This window comes from Otolemur garnettii, unplaced genomic scaffold, assembly GCF_000181295.1.
Source record: "Otolemur garnettii isolate 467f Iridium unplaced genomic scaffold, OtoGar3 scaffold00115, whole genome shotgun sequence".
In the NCBI taxonomy this organism is placed as follows: domain Eukaryota; kingdom Metazoa; phylum Chordata; class Mammalia; order Primates; family Galagidae; genus Otolemur; species Otolemur garnettii.
Window position 1 is genome coordinate 5,885,157 of NW_003852510.1, and position 14,035 is coordinate 5,899,191.

At 42.9% G+C, this 14,035-nt stretch overlaps 1 protein-coding gene across 1 annotated transcript; it reads right to left on the reverse strand.

Annotated features, from left to right (window-relative positions):
* Positions 1-5,582: 5,582 nt before the first annotated feature.
* HSPA2 (heat shock protein family A (Hsp70) member 2) lies at positions 5,583-8,444 on the reverse strand. Its single transcript, XM_003797397.3, has one exon. It carries the CDS (start codon positions 7,941-7,943, stop codon positions 6,036-6,038), a length of 1,908 nt encoding a protein of 635 aa, XP_003797445.1. The 5' UTR covers positions 7,944-8,444; the 3' UTR covers positions 5,583-6,035.
* Positions 8,445-14,035: the final 5,591 nt, after the last annotated feature.

The following is a 14,035-nucleotide window of genomic DNA, read 5'->3' on the forward strand; positions in this document are numbered from 1 at the left end:
GGCTTCACCCCAGCTGTCTCCCCGCGTCGCCCAGGCCACCGCCGCTGCGCCCGCGCACCACAGCGCCGGCGCACCGCAGCCGGAGGCACGGGGCAGGGTAAAGACCCTGCTCAGCCACCAGGGCAGCCGCCAGCCGCACTGACGGTGGCGGGAACCCAGGCTTCTCTCGGGATCCCCAAAGCCCCGGCTGTTGCCCGGTTTCCCCTTCTTGCAACATTCACTGGCTTATTCATTGTAAAGTAAAGCTGCCAAGGCTTAATTCTTCACGGTATTCTAACCCTGAACGTGAAGTAAGCCACTTTACCTTTTTAATTGAAATGACTAAATTCAATCCTGTAGGGAAGATCTCTTTGTTCCATTATTAAGTTTAAATCCGGGTTTGACATAGGTTAATTGGGGACAGGTGGGGATATTCAGGTGCGGAAGCAGGTAATCTAATGGAAGATAACATGGGCACAGTGATAAGATTTCTGAAACAGTTCTGCTACTTGACTAGGAGTGGAACCTAGGGCAATGTCTCAGGGCAACTCTGATCCTGCTTCTGAAAATACCCAAACCAAGGGTTCTGAGGATTTTTAAGATATAATGTGCATAAATCACCAGCCTTAAGTACTCGAAATTAGTGTTGCTCAAAACAGCCTTGCTTTGTGTAGATGGGTATTCAATTGACATTTTTACATTTTCACCGTTCAAATAATGTGCCTTGTAATTCCTTCTTGCGACTTGAGTTGATACCTAGATTGTTTGATATTTTCTTCCTTCCAACCAACATTGTGACCAATGCTAAATGATGCAACATGGCTGGGCATGCTTAATATACTTTGCTTTTGTATCCTCACAGCTTAATTGGCATAAGAGAGGCTCAGTAAATTGTTAGTGATTATATATTCCTATAAACTTTAAAATTATGGCAGTAGACATCCCACTGCTGCTACCCTTCCACCCCCTTCCAGTCTCACTACTTGGTAACACACAGTCACTGGTTACAGTATGTTCTACACATTTGAGTCCATTCTAGTAGCTGTTCAGCTTGGTCCATATATGTGGAACTCACCGGTTCACTGGCAGTGCTGGTTTGAGGCTGTGGACAAGGCTTGTTTACTATAAAATAAATCTCTTAAAAAGGAGTAAAATCATTCCAGATGCTAAGAGCTTTTCATCAAGTAGTGTACATAACTTGGGGTGAGGACAGAGAAATGATGAGATGAAGTTCCAGAAGAAAAACCAGGGATTCTTGGATAGAATTCCATCACCTCACAATCATTATCAGGGACACCATGCTAGTGGTAGAAAACCTCTTCAATTTATCCCAATAATATGTGGAGAAGTGCTAGTAGAAAACTGAAAATCTTCTATACTTCATCATAGAATAACCTCAGGCTAATGTACACAACTTAGGTAAAAATAAGAGTTACTGAGAACCCAAAACTTACCTACTGAAAAGTTATTTCACAGGTGCTAAAGGGACTAATATTTAAAAAACAGTTTCAATAACTCTGAAGGGACAATCTTATACTTCTCCAGGTAACAATTTACCCTAACAAAAGGTAAAATTATTTTTATATCTCTAAATCATTACAATACTTATTCTAAAAAGTGACCCACCCATTTCCTACGGTAGATTTTTCACCAGTAGTTTTCTATTCAAATGACTTTAGATACAACTAAAACTGGAAACATAGTTTTTCTCTTTGGAAAAAAAAAAAACACAACAATATGCCTTTAGTCCCAGCTACTTGAAATGCTAAGGCAGGAGAATCAGTGGAGTACAGGAGTCAAGACCAGACCAACCTGTGCAGCACAGTGAAACTCTCAAAAAACAATTATGTGGCTCGGCGCCTGTGGCTCAAGTGGCTAAGGCGCCAGCCATGTACACCCAAGGTGGCGGGTTCAAATCCAGCCCAGGCCCGCCATACAACAATGATGGCTGCAACCAAAAATAGCCAGGCGTTGTGGTGGGCACCTGTGGTCCCAGCTACTTGGGAGGCTGAGGTAGGAGACTGGCTTGAGCCCAGGAGTTGGAGGTTGCTGTGAGCTGTGATGCCACAGCACTACCCAGGGCCCAGGGGGATAGCTTGAGGCTCTGACTCAAAAAAAACAAAAAACAAAAAAACAATTGTTATAGAGATGAAGTTACTTTCTAAATATTTAATAATTCAAATTGTCCCACTAGGGGAAGATTTTTTTTTCCTGATTAACACAAACCCCTCAAAGGGGTTATATAACCATTTAAAAGCATATAACATATAACTAAGTTGCTAGCCTCAGATTTTAGTCCCAAGAATATTAACTGAATGTAATATATGCTAATACTATGAAAAAGTCATATTGGATAGGTTTTCATAGTGTTATAATTCTGCCTAAAAATAGGCAATGCCAAATTTTGAATTACCAACTATTTTTGGTTGCTTATTTACTCAACCTCCAATTCACAACCTTCCATGAAATGCATGGAAGAAAGGGCCTATGACATCATGATTTGTTCAAAGGGAAAGACATTTCAACATTAAGTATCATCCTATTCAATTTCAGAGATATTTATACCCTAAAATATTTCCATTTAAAGAGCTATGTCGAGAAAAAATACTGGGCTCTTCTGAATATCCATAATTTTTCCTGAAGAAATGAAATTCTTCATCTAATTTCTATTTCTGTAACTAATTCAAAAGTACTTACTCATAACTATTTGTATATTAAATACACAGAAGCAATTGAATATTCCTGTTTCTTACTGTACACATATATATTCCCTTAGCAATTGTCTTGTGATGTATGGATGTGGATTTTTTAAAAAAATCCCAATTTAATCCCAGTGTTCATAACCAGGGGACCATGCCTTACAACTTGTATAAACTACATTGCAAACTAGGAATGCCTTAGGGCCCTGTATTGGAACTTCATAAAAACAGATCTTTTAGATATCCTTTAGATACCCAGTTTGTATTTCTATTTAAGAGTACACATAAGATGGGAGGCGCCTGTGGCTCAGTGGGTAGGGCGCTGGCCCCATATACCGAGAGTGATAGGTTTGAACTTGGCCCTGGCCAAACTGCAACAAAAAAATAGCCCGGTGTTGTGGCAGGTGCCTGTAGTCTCAACTACTCAGGAGGCTGAGGCCCATGAATTGCCTAAGTCCAGGAGTTGGAGGTTGCTGTGACCTGTGATGCCATGGCACTCTACCGAGGTCTCTATGATATGAGTGATATAGTAAATATCCTATTAAGTTTAAAGACCTAAATAGCACAAATATTTCCTTTATTTTAGCACCAATATTTCCTAATCTATAAGGTTTAATGCATTTCTATTATATATCAAATTATACAATAAAAGTTTAAAGTTTGTTTTGAAATTTCACTCATCTCAAATACTGTAAACAGTCAATTATGTCTTATTTTGATAGATGTCTAGATTTGTGCCCTTACAACAGGAACAACTATGTTAATCAGACTTCCAGATAAGAATTTAAATGCCTATTTTCTTCAGTACCTTAGCATTCTATATAATTGCATTTAATGGTAACCACTGGTCCTTAACATAACTCACTACCTTTAAGTGATGCTAATTATTCTTCAAACTGTAATTTAGCCCTATGCTAACATCAAGTATTTTTTCCACTGTTATTTGACTATGGCTGATCTAACATCTTAGATGTTCCCAGGAGTTATCAGATTACCAGTTGCAACTGAGCCCTGGAAATATCAAATAGCTACTTTGGTGGCCTTCTCTTAGTAATATTCACTCTAGGTAAATTTGAGAAGACAGGATTAAATTAAAACACTCAAAAAGGCTTGCAGTTTTACAAATTACTTTTCAAAACAACAGAAAATGTAATTATCTACCTACATTGATGTTAGTGTTATGGCAAGTTGCCAGAGGCCAGGCCATAGGATCAGACTACTGTGGGTCATTTTCTGATACTTTAGAAACTCATCTAAAGTGAGTCATACTAATACCAAATTGTACTTACAGAAAGATTCCATTATATGTTAAAATTACAGCAAGGGACAAAGACTTTCAACAAATAAAGGACTAATAAAAGGTAATATAGAATGGCTATTATCTTAGTAAAATTCATATTAAAAGTCATTTTAAAACTACTATTTACCTGATTCTGTTAGTATCACCATAGTTTGTAAAGTATTTATGTAATCCTCTCTGTAGTCCATGAAATATCCTTAAATGCTTTCTGCTGAGAACTTTCTACCAACATGACACCAGCACTAACAAATCTGTGTTACCTTCAGCTTTTCAGAGTGTTAAAATCAATTTCCTCTAAACATTTTTAAAAGTATATTTTGAAGCCAGCCCAGTAGCTCACGCCTGTAATTGTAGTGCTCTGGGAGGCTGAGGGGGCAGATTCCTTGAGTTTAGGAGATGGAGACCCCTATGTCTACTAAAAATAGAAAACTAGTCAAGGGTTATGGTGGGCACCTGTCATCCCAGCTCCTTAGGGGGCTGAGGCAAGAGGATCACCTGAGCTTGAGTTTGATGTTACTGAGAGCTATGACATCAGGGCACTCTACCCAGGGCACAGACTGTCCCCAAAATAAAATAAAATAAGTTTATTTTGAAGCAATTTCATATTTGCCAATTTATCTTCTTCCCCACCCCCAAGGGAGACCTGATTTTAAAAAAAATCTTTATTATGTACTTAAGAGTCAAATTGTGTGACAGGGTAATTACCAAAGCCTAAATATTCTTAGGCTAACTTGTTCCCTAGTTTTTATTAATTATCCCCCAAATTAATCCCTTGCTATGACACAGAAGGGCCCACTAAATTGAAAATATAGCTTCTGTAACTTATGAACAAAATGAAGCAAATCTATGTTATTAGGGAAAAGATATCAACATGTCTATGTGTGTGAAACCATTAGGTTAACTACACATTCTCCAAACAGTTTTAAAGCTTGGATAGTGGATCACTGAGGGCTGCAATATTCCTATCTGTAACAATCTCAAATGGATATACAGGAAAATGGACAAATTGTATATTAACAAAATACAGGACTATCTTATACAGTTTGCCTTTTTAAAAAAGAAATCCACTATAATGATTTAAGAGAGGTGTTTAAGGCCAAGTATTGAATTGTGATTCTCAAAACAGAAAATAATATCTGTCTCCCAAGTAATTGTAACTTTGGACTCAAATTAAGAAACTTTAAAGTTTGCCTACTGGGTCTTCAGGCACCTGTAGTAGTAAAAAGCAGCTTGTTTCCATACTTCCTTTGGCTATTATGAGAAGACAATTCCTATCCCAGCTTTTGTTACTTTAGAGAAAGACTCATTTCATACTCAACCCCAGAATATAACTCATATTTTCCTAGAATATTCAGGTAGTTTTTTTCACTTGAACACTTAAGCCAAGTCTTAGGAGTCTGGGAACACTAGAAAACCCTATTCAGGTATTAAATGGGGGCAGGGAGGAGTTTACCCAGATTTTTCTCTTCTTAAATAGTTGGTAATTAAAGGCAGGAACTTCATCTGAGATTTAGACAAGATTAGGTTAAATTTCCCAGCATATTAATATCTTAAAAGACCAACTTGAGTGGTTAAAAAAAAATTGAAAACTCCAAGACAGTAAATTTGAGATCAATTTCAGCTTTACTTTAAATTTGCATTTGTTTGCAAAAATATACCTGTCTCTTACATTACTGCATTGTTAACTTTATAGTACATAAAAATAAACATTTTATTGTTTCTAAGCTTCTATAGGACAGGTGTGCAAACGTTAGGTTTCCCATCTCAAACAAATCTCCATGCACAAACTAAGCTAACCAAAAATGCTAAAATCAGCATACACACAAAATGCATTAAAGAGAAACCTCAAATAATGTTTTTAAAAATCTAACTTGAGAACGAACCTTATATAATTAAACTAAGTTGTTGCACCTTTCCTTTCATATGCATACACGGGCTAAAGGCTTCCAACAACAGATCTGCACTTGGCACACGGACATTTCAAAGAAACTAAAACAAAAGGGAAAAAAATGAAAGGAGAGAAAGGAAAAGAGGTTTATGCTGACTCGAGTGCAAGCTTAGTCCACTTCTTCGATGGTCGGTCCGCCAGAGGCTCCGGAACCGCCGCCGCCAGGACCGCCTTGGTAAAGTTTGCTGATGATTGGGTTGCACACTCTTTCGAGCTCTTTCTGCTTGTGTTCATACTCGTCTTTCTCTGCCATCTGGTTTCTGTCGAGCCAGTTGATCACCTCCTGACACTTGTCGAGGATCTTGTTTTTGTCCTGCTCGCTTATCTTGCCCCTCAGTTTCTCGTCTTCCACTGTCTGCTTGATGTTGTAGGTATAGGACTCCACCGCGTTTTTGGCAGCCACCCGGTCTCGATTAGCTTCATCTTCGGACTTGTACCGCTCCGCCTCCTGCACCATCCGGTCAATGTCGTCCTTGCTCAGACGACCTTTGTCGTTGGTAATGGTGATTTTGTTTTCCTTACCGGTGCTCTTGTCGGCGGCGGTGACATTAAGGATGCCATTAGCGTCGATGTCGAAGGTGACCTCGATTTGGGGGACCCCGCGGGGCGCCGGGGGAATCCCGGTCAGATCGAACTTGCCCAGCAGGTTATTGTCCTTGGTCATGGCCCGTTCGCCCTCATACACCTGCACCAGCACGCTGCTCTGGTTGTCCGAGTAGGTGGTGAAGGTCTGGGTCTGCTTAGTGGGGATCGTAGTGTTCCTCTTGATGAGTGGAGTCATGACACCGCCAGCTGTCTCTATGCCCAAGGACAACGGGGTCACGTCGAGCAGCAGCAGGTCCTGCACATTCTCTGATTTGTCACCGATGAGGATGGCTGCCTGCACCGCGGCGCCGTAGGCCACCGCCTCGTCGGGGTTGATGCTCTTGTTCAGCTCTTTGCCATTGAAAAAATCCTGCAGCAGCTTCTGGATCTTGGGGATGCGGGTGGAGCCGCCCACCAGCACGATCTCCTGGATCTGGCCCTTGTCCAACTTGGCGTCGCGCAGAGCCTTCTCCACCGGCTCCAGGGTCCCGCGGAAAAGGTCTGCGTTGAGCTCCTCGAAGCGGGCGCGGGTGATGGACGTGTAGAAGTCCACGCCCTCATACAGTGAGTCGATCTCGATGCTCGCCTGCGTGGATGAGCTCAAAGTGCGCTTGGCGCGCTCGCAGGCGGTGCGCAGCCTCCGCACAGCGCGCTTGTTGGGCCCAATGTCCTTCTTGTGTTTGCGCTTGAACTCCTCAGCCAGATGGCTCACCATGCGGTTGTCGAAGTCCTCGCCGCCCAGGTGGGTGTCACCGGCCGTGGACTTCACCTCGAAGATGCCGTCCTCGATAGTCAGGATGGATACGTCAAAGGTGCCACCGCCCAGGTCAAAAATGAGCACGTTCTTCTCGCCGCCCGCGCAGCCCTTCTTGTCCAGGCCGTAGGCTATGGCCGCCGCCGTGGGTTCATTGATAATGCGCAACACGTTGAGGCCGGTAATGGTGCCCGCGTCCTTGGTGGCCTGGCGCTGTGAGTCGTTGAAGTAGGCCGGGACGGTGATGACCGCGCTCTGCACCTTGCCGCCCAGGTAGGCCTCCGCGATCTCCTTCATCTTGGTAAGGACCATGGAGGATATCTCCTCCGGGAAAAAGGTCTTGATCTCCCCCTTGTACTCCACCTGCACTTTGGGCTTGCCTCCCTCGCTCACCACTCGGAACGGCCAGTGTTTCATGTCCGATTGCACCGTGGCGTCCTCGAACTTCCGCCCGATCAGCCTCTTGGCATCGAAGATGGTGTTGGTGGGGTTCATGGCCACCTGGTTCTTGGCGGCGTCGCCGATGAGGCGCTCGGTGTCGGTGAAGGCCACGTAGCTGGGGGTGGTGCGGTTGCCCTGGTCGTTGGCGATGATCTCCACCTTGCCATGCTGGAAGACCCCCACACAGGAGTAGGTGGTGCCCAGGTCGATGCCGATAGCCGGGCCACGGGCAGACATCCTGACTGAAAGACAGGCAAGCGCGTTAAAACGAGACCAGCGAGAAGTTCGTGGCGTCAACGGTCGCCTCCACCAGAGCTCGAGAGCGCGACCTAACTTCCCGGCTCCCTACCCCCTTCGGTTCCCCTTCTTATAGCCGCCTTCTGCCGCCTGGAAACGCCCAGAGCCAATCCACTCCCGGGACCGCCCACCCCAACTCTTCCAGTCCCGGCCACAGGCTTGCTGCGTCCGAGTGACTGCCCCGAGACCCAACAGATTTCCAGTTGAGTGAGGGGCGGTACCCCGATCCGCGCCAGGAGACTGAGGGGCGGCCGTTATGCAAACGACACTCCTCCTAGACGCTCAGCGGCTGAGTAGCGGCACCTCGCGCGCCGCCTGCTGCTTAAGGGCGTTGGGCTCGAGCCCCAGGGCCTGGAATTCGCGCTTTTTCGCGATCTTTGCCTTGCTCTGCTCAGGATTCGCCAATGTCTATTGGATTGGCAGGACACTCAGCCAATGAGCTTCACGAAGTCTCAAGTGGGTGGGGAAGGCTGGAGCATGGCGCCTAGAGGAAGCTTGAAATTGGAGCCAGCTGGGATGTGCCTCCGGGATGGATCACTCAGTTCTAAAGCTTAAAATGCCGTTGGGTGCCAGGTCCCCGCACGCAGGGGCGAGCGGATTTACTCTGAGTTGATTGCACAGAAGAACTATAAGTCGAACCGACTTTTCTTCTGGGCGCGCCGTCCAAGAAGGGGGTGGGGGTGGGGAATTGGAGTGGCTGTGCTTAAGGGCGGCTCCTCCCGGCGGGGACCAAAAAAAAAAAAAAAAATGAGAGTGAGGGTACTTGAGTAGGTGGCCCGCCTCCTGGGATTTTACGCCGGGGGCTTCGCGTCGTCTCTGGGGGTGTGAGATACAAACTGCCTGGCGCGCGGGGAGAAGCGCAGCCCGCGGTGCGGCCGACCGTTTTCCGCGCCGCGTTAGGGCGCCTGCGGGGTGGGGGACTCGGGGGTGGCGGCTTCTCGCCCTCCCGGGAACCTGCATTGAAACTTTCTCTACCCTGCTTTTTTTCTCTACCGCTTTTAACTTGCTGGGTTTCGTCTTCCCGTTCTTTCCATTGTTTTCTTTATTTTTCGGTTTCAAGTTTTCTATCTGTTTCTTAGAGTTCTTCACGGAAAAAATGTATAAATTAATCAAACCTTGCACATCGAAAGACCATAAATTAACCCAGTCTCTCTCCCCGCATACATACACGCAACCGTGTATGTCGTGTTTATGACTGGGCTCAGCTGAATGAGATTATTTTCTTTAGCTGTGCTGAAATTACATGAGCGGCATAAACCCTCAGAGAAGGTGGATGAAAAGGAGCACAACTCATTTTGTCATGTCTAAGAGGAATATGAGACTAGGTCTGGAAAGTACCATCTGGCGCTCGGAGTTTTAGAAGCAGGCATCTCCTATTCATGGGCTTCTGGGGGGAAGACAATAACCTTCACATATGGGGGAAAGCTGGGGACATTCATCCGCCAAGCTTTAACAGATACCTACTCTGTGAGAATAAAAACACAAAAGAAACGACCTGTCCTTAAGAGGTTGAGAGTCCAAAAAGTGAAGATACTTAGAAGGACTGGGAAAAGGGGTGATTTGGAAACTGAGGAGTACAACTGGACTGAGGGATCCCTGGAAGAGATAGCCGGCCCCTGGCGTACGCCAGCAAAGCGCAGGAGGCGCCTTACTTTTTTTTTTTTTTTTTTTTTGCAGCTTTTGGCCGGGGCTGGGTTTGAACCCGCCACCTCCAGCATATGGGGCCAGCGCCTTATTCCCTTGAGCCACAGGCGCCGCCCGGATGAGGGACCTTCTTTACGCAGATTGCAGTGTGTGCTGGAGAACTCGGAGTTCGGTACTGAAGATCAGTGTCGCTAGAAGGGCAGGGTCACAGGCCAGAAATAGTCTATTCATTTGGGCAAGATACATTTAAGAGCTTTTTGTGCTTTTTCCTGAGCTTCTGAAAGAGGACAACCATCCTTTGAAGTAGGCTAGTCACGTGTGTAGCCCATATTAAAAAGTTACCTGAGGGGCGGCGCCTGTGTCTCAAAGGAGTAGGACCCAGCCCCCGCCAAAAACTACAAAAAAAAAAAAAAAAAATTACCTGAGACACTGCTGGAGAAAAGTTGTCTGAGAAACGCAAATGATATTTGTGAGCAAAAAGTAATCTTGGCAGAATTCAATAAGGTTGATCAATGAGTATTTAAGATTCTTTTATCTAGTGGCATATATCATTTCCAATTTTTACTAATAACATATTTGCTATTCCTTAGTCTCATCAGTTAAATAATGCTGGCTTTAATAATAATTCCCAGTTTTACATTTTCCCATCCTCTTTTCTCCATGAAGGTGAAGAAAAAATTAGAAATAAGAAACCTTTTAAAGAAAATACTACGAAAATGTTTCTAGTTAAGGCTGTCATAAATTGTGAGTACAAATCTTTTAATTTTGTTCTTGGAAATTCTTGTCTTTTATGTCTTTTCTTTTTTTCCCCTTAAAGATAAAGGAATTAGGGAGATGGAAGCAATACAGATTATTTGTAGAAATGATGATATAATGTGATTTAGAGATAGGGTCCCAGAAAGAACTGTGAGAAACACAAACTCTTCAGATCTTTTGTTTTCAGTAAGTCCTCACACACTTGACCTCAAGCAAAGCAAGATTGCAAAAAACATGGCTCAAGCGGCTAAGGCGCCAGCCACATACACCTAAGGTGGCGGGTTCGAATCCCCAGCCCGGGCTGCCAAACAACAATGATGGGTGCAACCAAAAAATGGCCAGGTGTTGTGGCGGACACCTGTAGTCCCAGCTACTTGGGAGGAGACTCGCTTGAGCCCAGGAGTTGGAGGTTGCTGTGACCATGATGCCATGACACTCTACCCAGGGGGATAGCTTGAGGCTGTCTCAAAAAAAAAAAAAAAAGATTGCAAAAAACAAGCAGGCCAGAGTTCTTACAGAGCAACACTAAAATTAGAGCTTAAGAACAGATTGCTTATTTTGCACAGTAACTATGTGCTGCTTCTGTCCAAGTCATTGCAAACAAATCTTATAATCTAACTACCATATTCATCTTTAACATAGCTTTCTGAAACTGAAGTAATAATTAGATCCCGTTTTCATTAGCTGTGTGTATATCTTTTCTGCTCTTTTTACTTAGTAAAATAATGTTTCTGTTTCATACTTTAAATGGCATCCTGAGCTTTTCCCCAAAACACAGTAATTTGCATTTTGATTTTATATGAAGTAAACTTTTGCAATTATAGGACATTGTCACATTATGACCATTCTTGGAATTTTTACATTTTCCTTATTTGTATTGATTTTTTTTAATCTTATTTTTTTCTCTTTGATGATTGTGGCTAAATTCATTAAAATCATAGTCCATTAAAAATGACCAAATTAACAATTTATCATTAAATAATCAATGCCATCAATGAAGCAACAAAACATGTAAGTCCTACCCATGGGAATGTTAAGTAGTACAATCTTACTGGAGGGCAGTGAGACAGTATTTTTTTCTTTACCTTAAATATCAAATAACTTAGGAATTATTCAATTGAACAATGAAATAACTGGATTATTTCTAAAGAAATAATAGAAAATTTAGGTAGTATTATGCCTACCTAAATTAAAAGGAAATGGCTTAAATATCCAACAATAACAGAATGTTTACATAAATTATAGTACATGTATATGATGAATAATTATGTAACCATAAAAACTCTTTACAAGATTTTTAATGACACAGGCAAAAGTTCTTGATACAATTAAAAAAGAAGACACAGACTTTTTTGGTTTGTTTTTCAAGATAGAGTTATCTTGCTTTGCCTCTTAGCCTAGTGCAGTGGCATAATTAAAGCTCACTGTAGCCTTGAACTCCATCTTGCAACCTCAGCTGGCCATCATGCCCAGCTAATTTTTCTATTTGTAGTAGAAATTACAGGCATGAGCCACTGCACCTAGCCTTGTATCTTCTTATATGTAAGATTATCTTATATATATGAAAAATGCATCAGAATTGATTATCTCCCAGTGGTAGGATTATTAGTAATTTTTCTAAATTTTCTCATTGTACTTTCACAATTGATTTTTTAAATTTCAAAATACTGGCTGGGCACAGGGCTCATGCCTATAATCCTAGCACTCTGGGAAGGTGAGGCAGGAGGATTGCTTGAGCTCAGGTGTTCCAGACCAGCCTGAGCAAGAGCAAGACTCCATCTGTAAATATAGCTGGGGATTGTGGCAGGCACCTGTAGTCCAAGCTACTTGGGAGGCTGAGTCAAGAGGATGACTTGAGCCCAAGAGTTTGAGGTTGCTGTGAGCTATGGCGCCAGGGCACTGTACTGAGGGCAGCAAAGTGAGAGACTCTTGTTTTAAAAAAAATTTTTTTCCCCTAAAACGTTACGGGGATACAAAATGTTTTCGGTTCTACAGATTGCTTTTGTAATGCATGAGTCAAGATTTTAAGAGTGCCTGTCAGCAGTGCCCATAGCTCAGTGGGTAGGGCTCCAGCTACATATACCGAGGCTGGCGGGTTTGAACCTGGCCTGGGCCAGGTAAAACAAGGACACCTACAACAACAACAACAAAAATATAGCCAGATGTTGTGGTGGGTGCCTGTAGTCCCAGCTATGTGGGAGGCTGAGGTAGAGAATCGCTTAAGCCCAAGAGTTTGAGGTTCCCGTGAACTGTTTTGGACAGCACTCTACCCAGGGTGACAGCTTGAGACTGTCTCAAAAACAACAAAAAAAGTGCCTGTCACCTAGATAGTGTTCATTGTACCCATTAGGTAGTTTGCACCCATCCCTTCCTCCCCCCACCCCACTGCTTCATTTCCAGTGAGCTTTACTTCCTTCTATGCATTTGTGTTTAAAGCAGTTATTAACATTCAGTTGAAACTAATAGAAATTATTACTGACTTTCAACAAATGAAATTTATATTTGGCATAATATAAATACTAGAATGTTTCAAAATATTTTTGAAATTCAAACCGAGTTTCCACAGATTAAGTGGTGGAAAAAACAAGAGCTTTAACATATGTCAAATTGTAATCAATTCCCAGCACCTAAAAGAATACCTGGAAGGCAGTAGTAAATCACTAGTTCAGTGTTTATTAAAAGTAACGTGAGGTACATCATTTAACAAAAAAACTGAAAATAACTTCACTTTTTCCCTGTATAAGAGGAAGATCCTGGCCAGGGGCAGTGGTTTAGGCCTGTAATCCCAGCACTCTGGGAGGATGAGGTGGATAGATTGCTTGAGCTTAGGGATTCAAGACCAGCCTGAGCAAAAGTGAGACTGTCTCTACTAAAAACAGGAAAGTTGGCTGGGCCTGGTGGCACCTGCATGTTAGTCCCAGCATTCAGGAAGGTCATCTGAGCCTAGGAGTTTGAGGTTACTATGAGCTATATGACACCACTGTAGTCTAGCCAGGATGATAGAATGAGACCCTATCTCAAAAAAGATAATAAGGAAGATCCTCTGTTATTTCTGGGCTAAATGACACTGTAGAGACCAAAAGTTGAAAGAAATTTACATCTGAAAATATTTGTACTGAAGATGAAACAGTGAATAAGAGAAGGTCTAAAACTATGCATTGCTGTTAGACCTGCCCTGAGGAGACTAACAGAGCAAAAATAAATTTTAGCAGAATTGCTAGGAAAAAACCAAACTTATGAATTTCCTGAAAATTTTTCATTCCCCACTCAGGCAGAACTTTCATAAAAGTTGTGGATTGTTTGGAGGAGATAATGTTGGCCTAAAGAAAAGGTGGAGTGAGTAACAGCCTATAATTTGAGGACCTTTGGCAGACTAGAATTCAACTAATGATTATATTTAAGATCTCCGTAAATACTGCCATTTTATAATTCTTTGAAAGTGCCCTATCCTAAAATAGTTCTCCAATCACCAATCACTATAGGAAAAAATTCACCATTTGTTTGAGTCTTAAAAAACTCAATCTAGGCTCGGCGCCTATAGCTCAACCGGCTAAGGCGTCAGCCACGTACACCTAAGGTGGTGGGTTCGAATCCCCAGCCCGGACCGCCAAACAACAATGACGGCTGCAACC

What these genes read in the sequence shown, in the direction of transcription:
- HSPA2 (XM_003797397.3), bottom strand. Translation starts at nt 7,943, where the DNA reads ATGTCTGCCCGTGGCCCGGCTATCGGCATCGACCTGGGCACCACCTAC.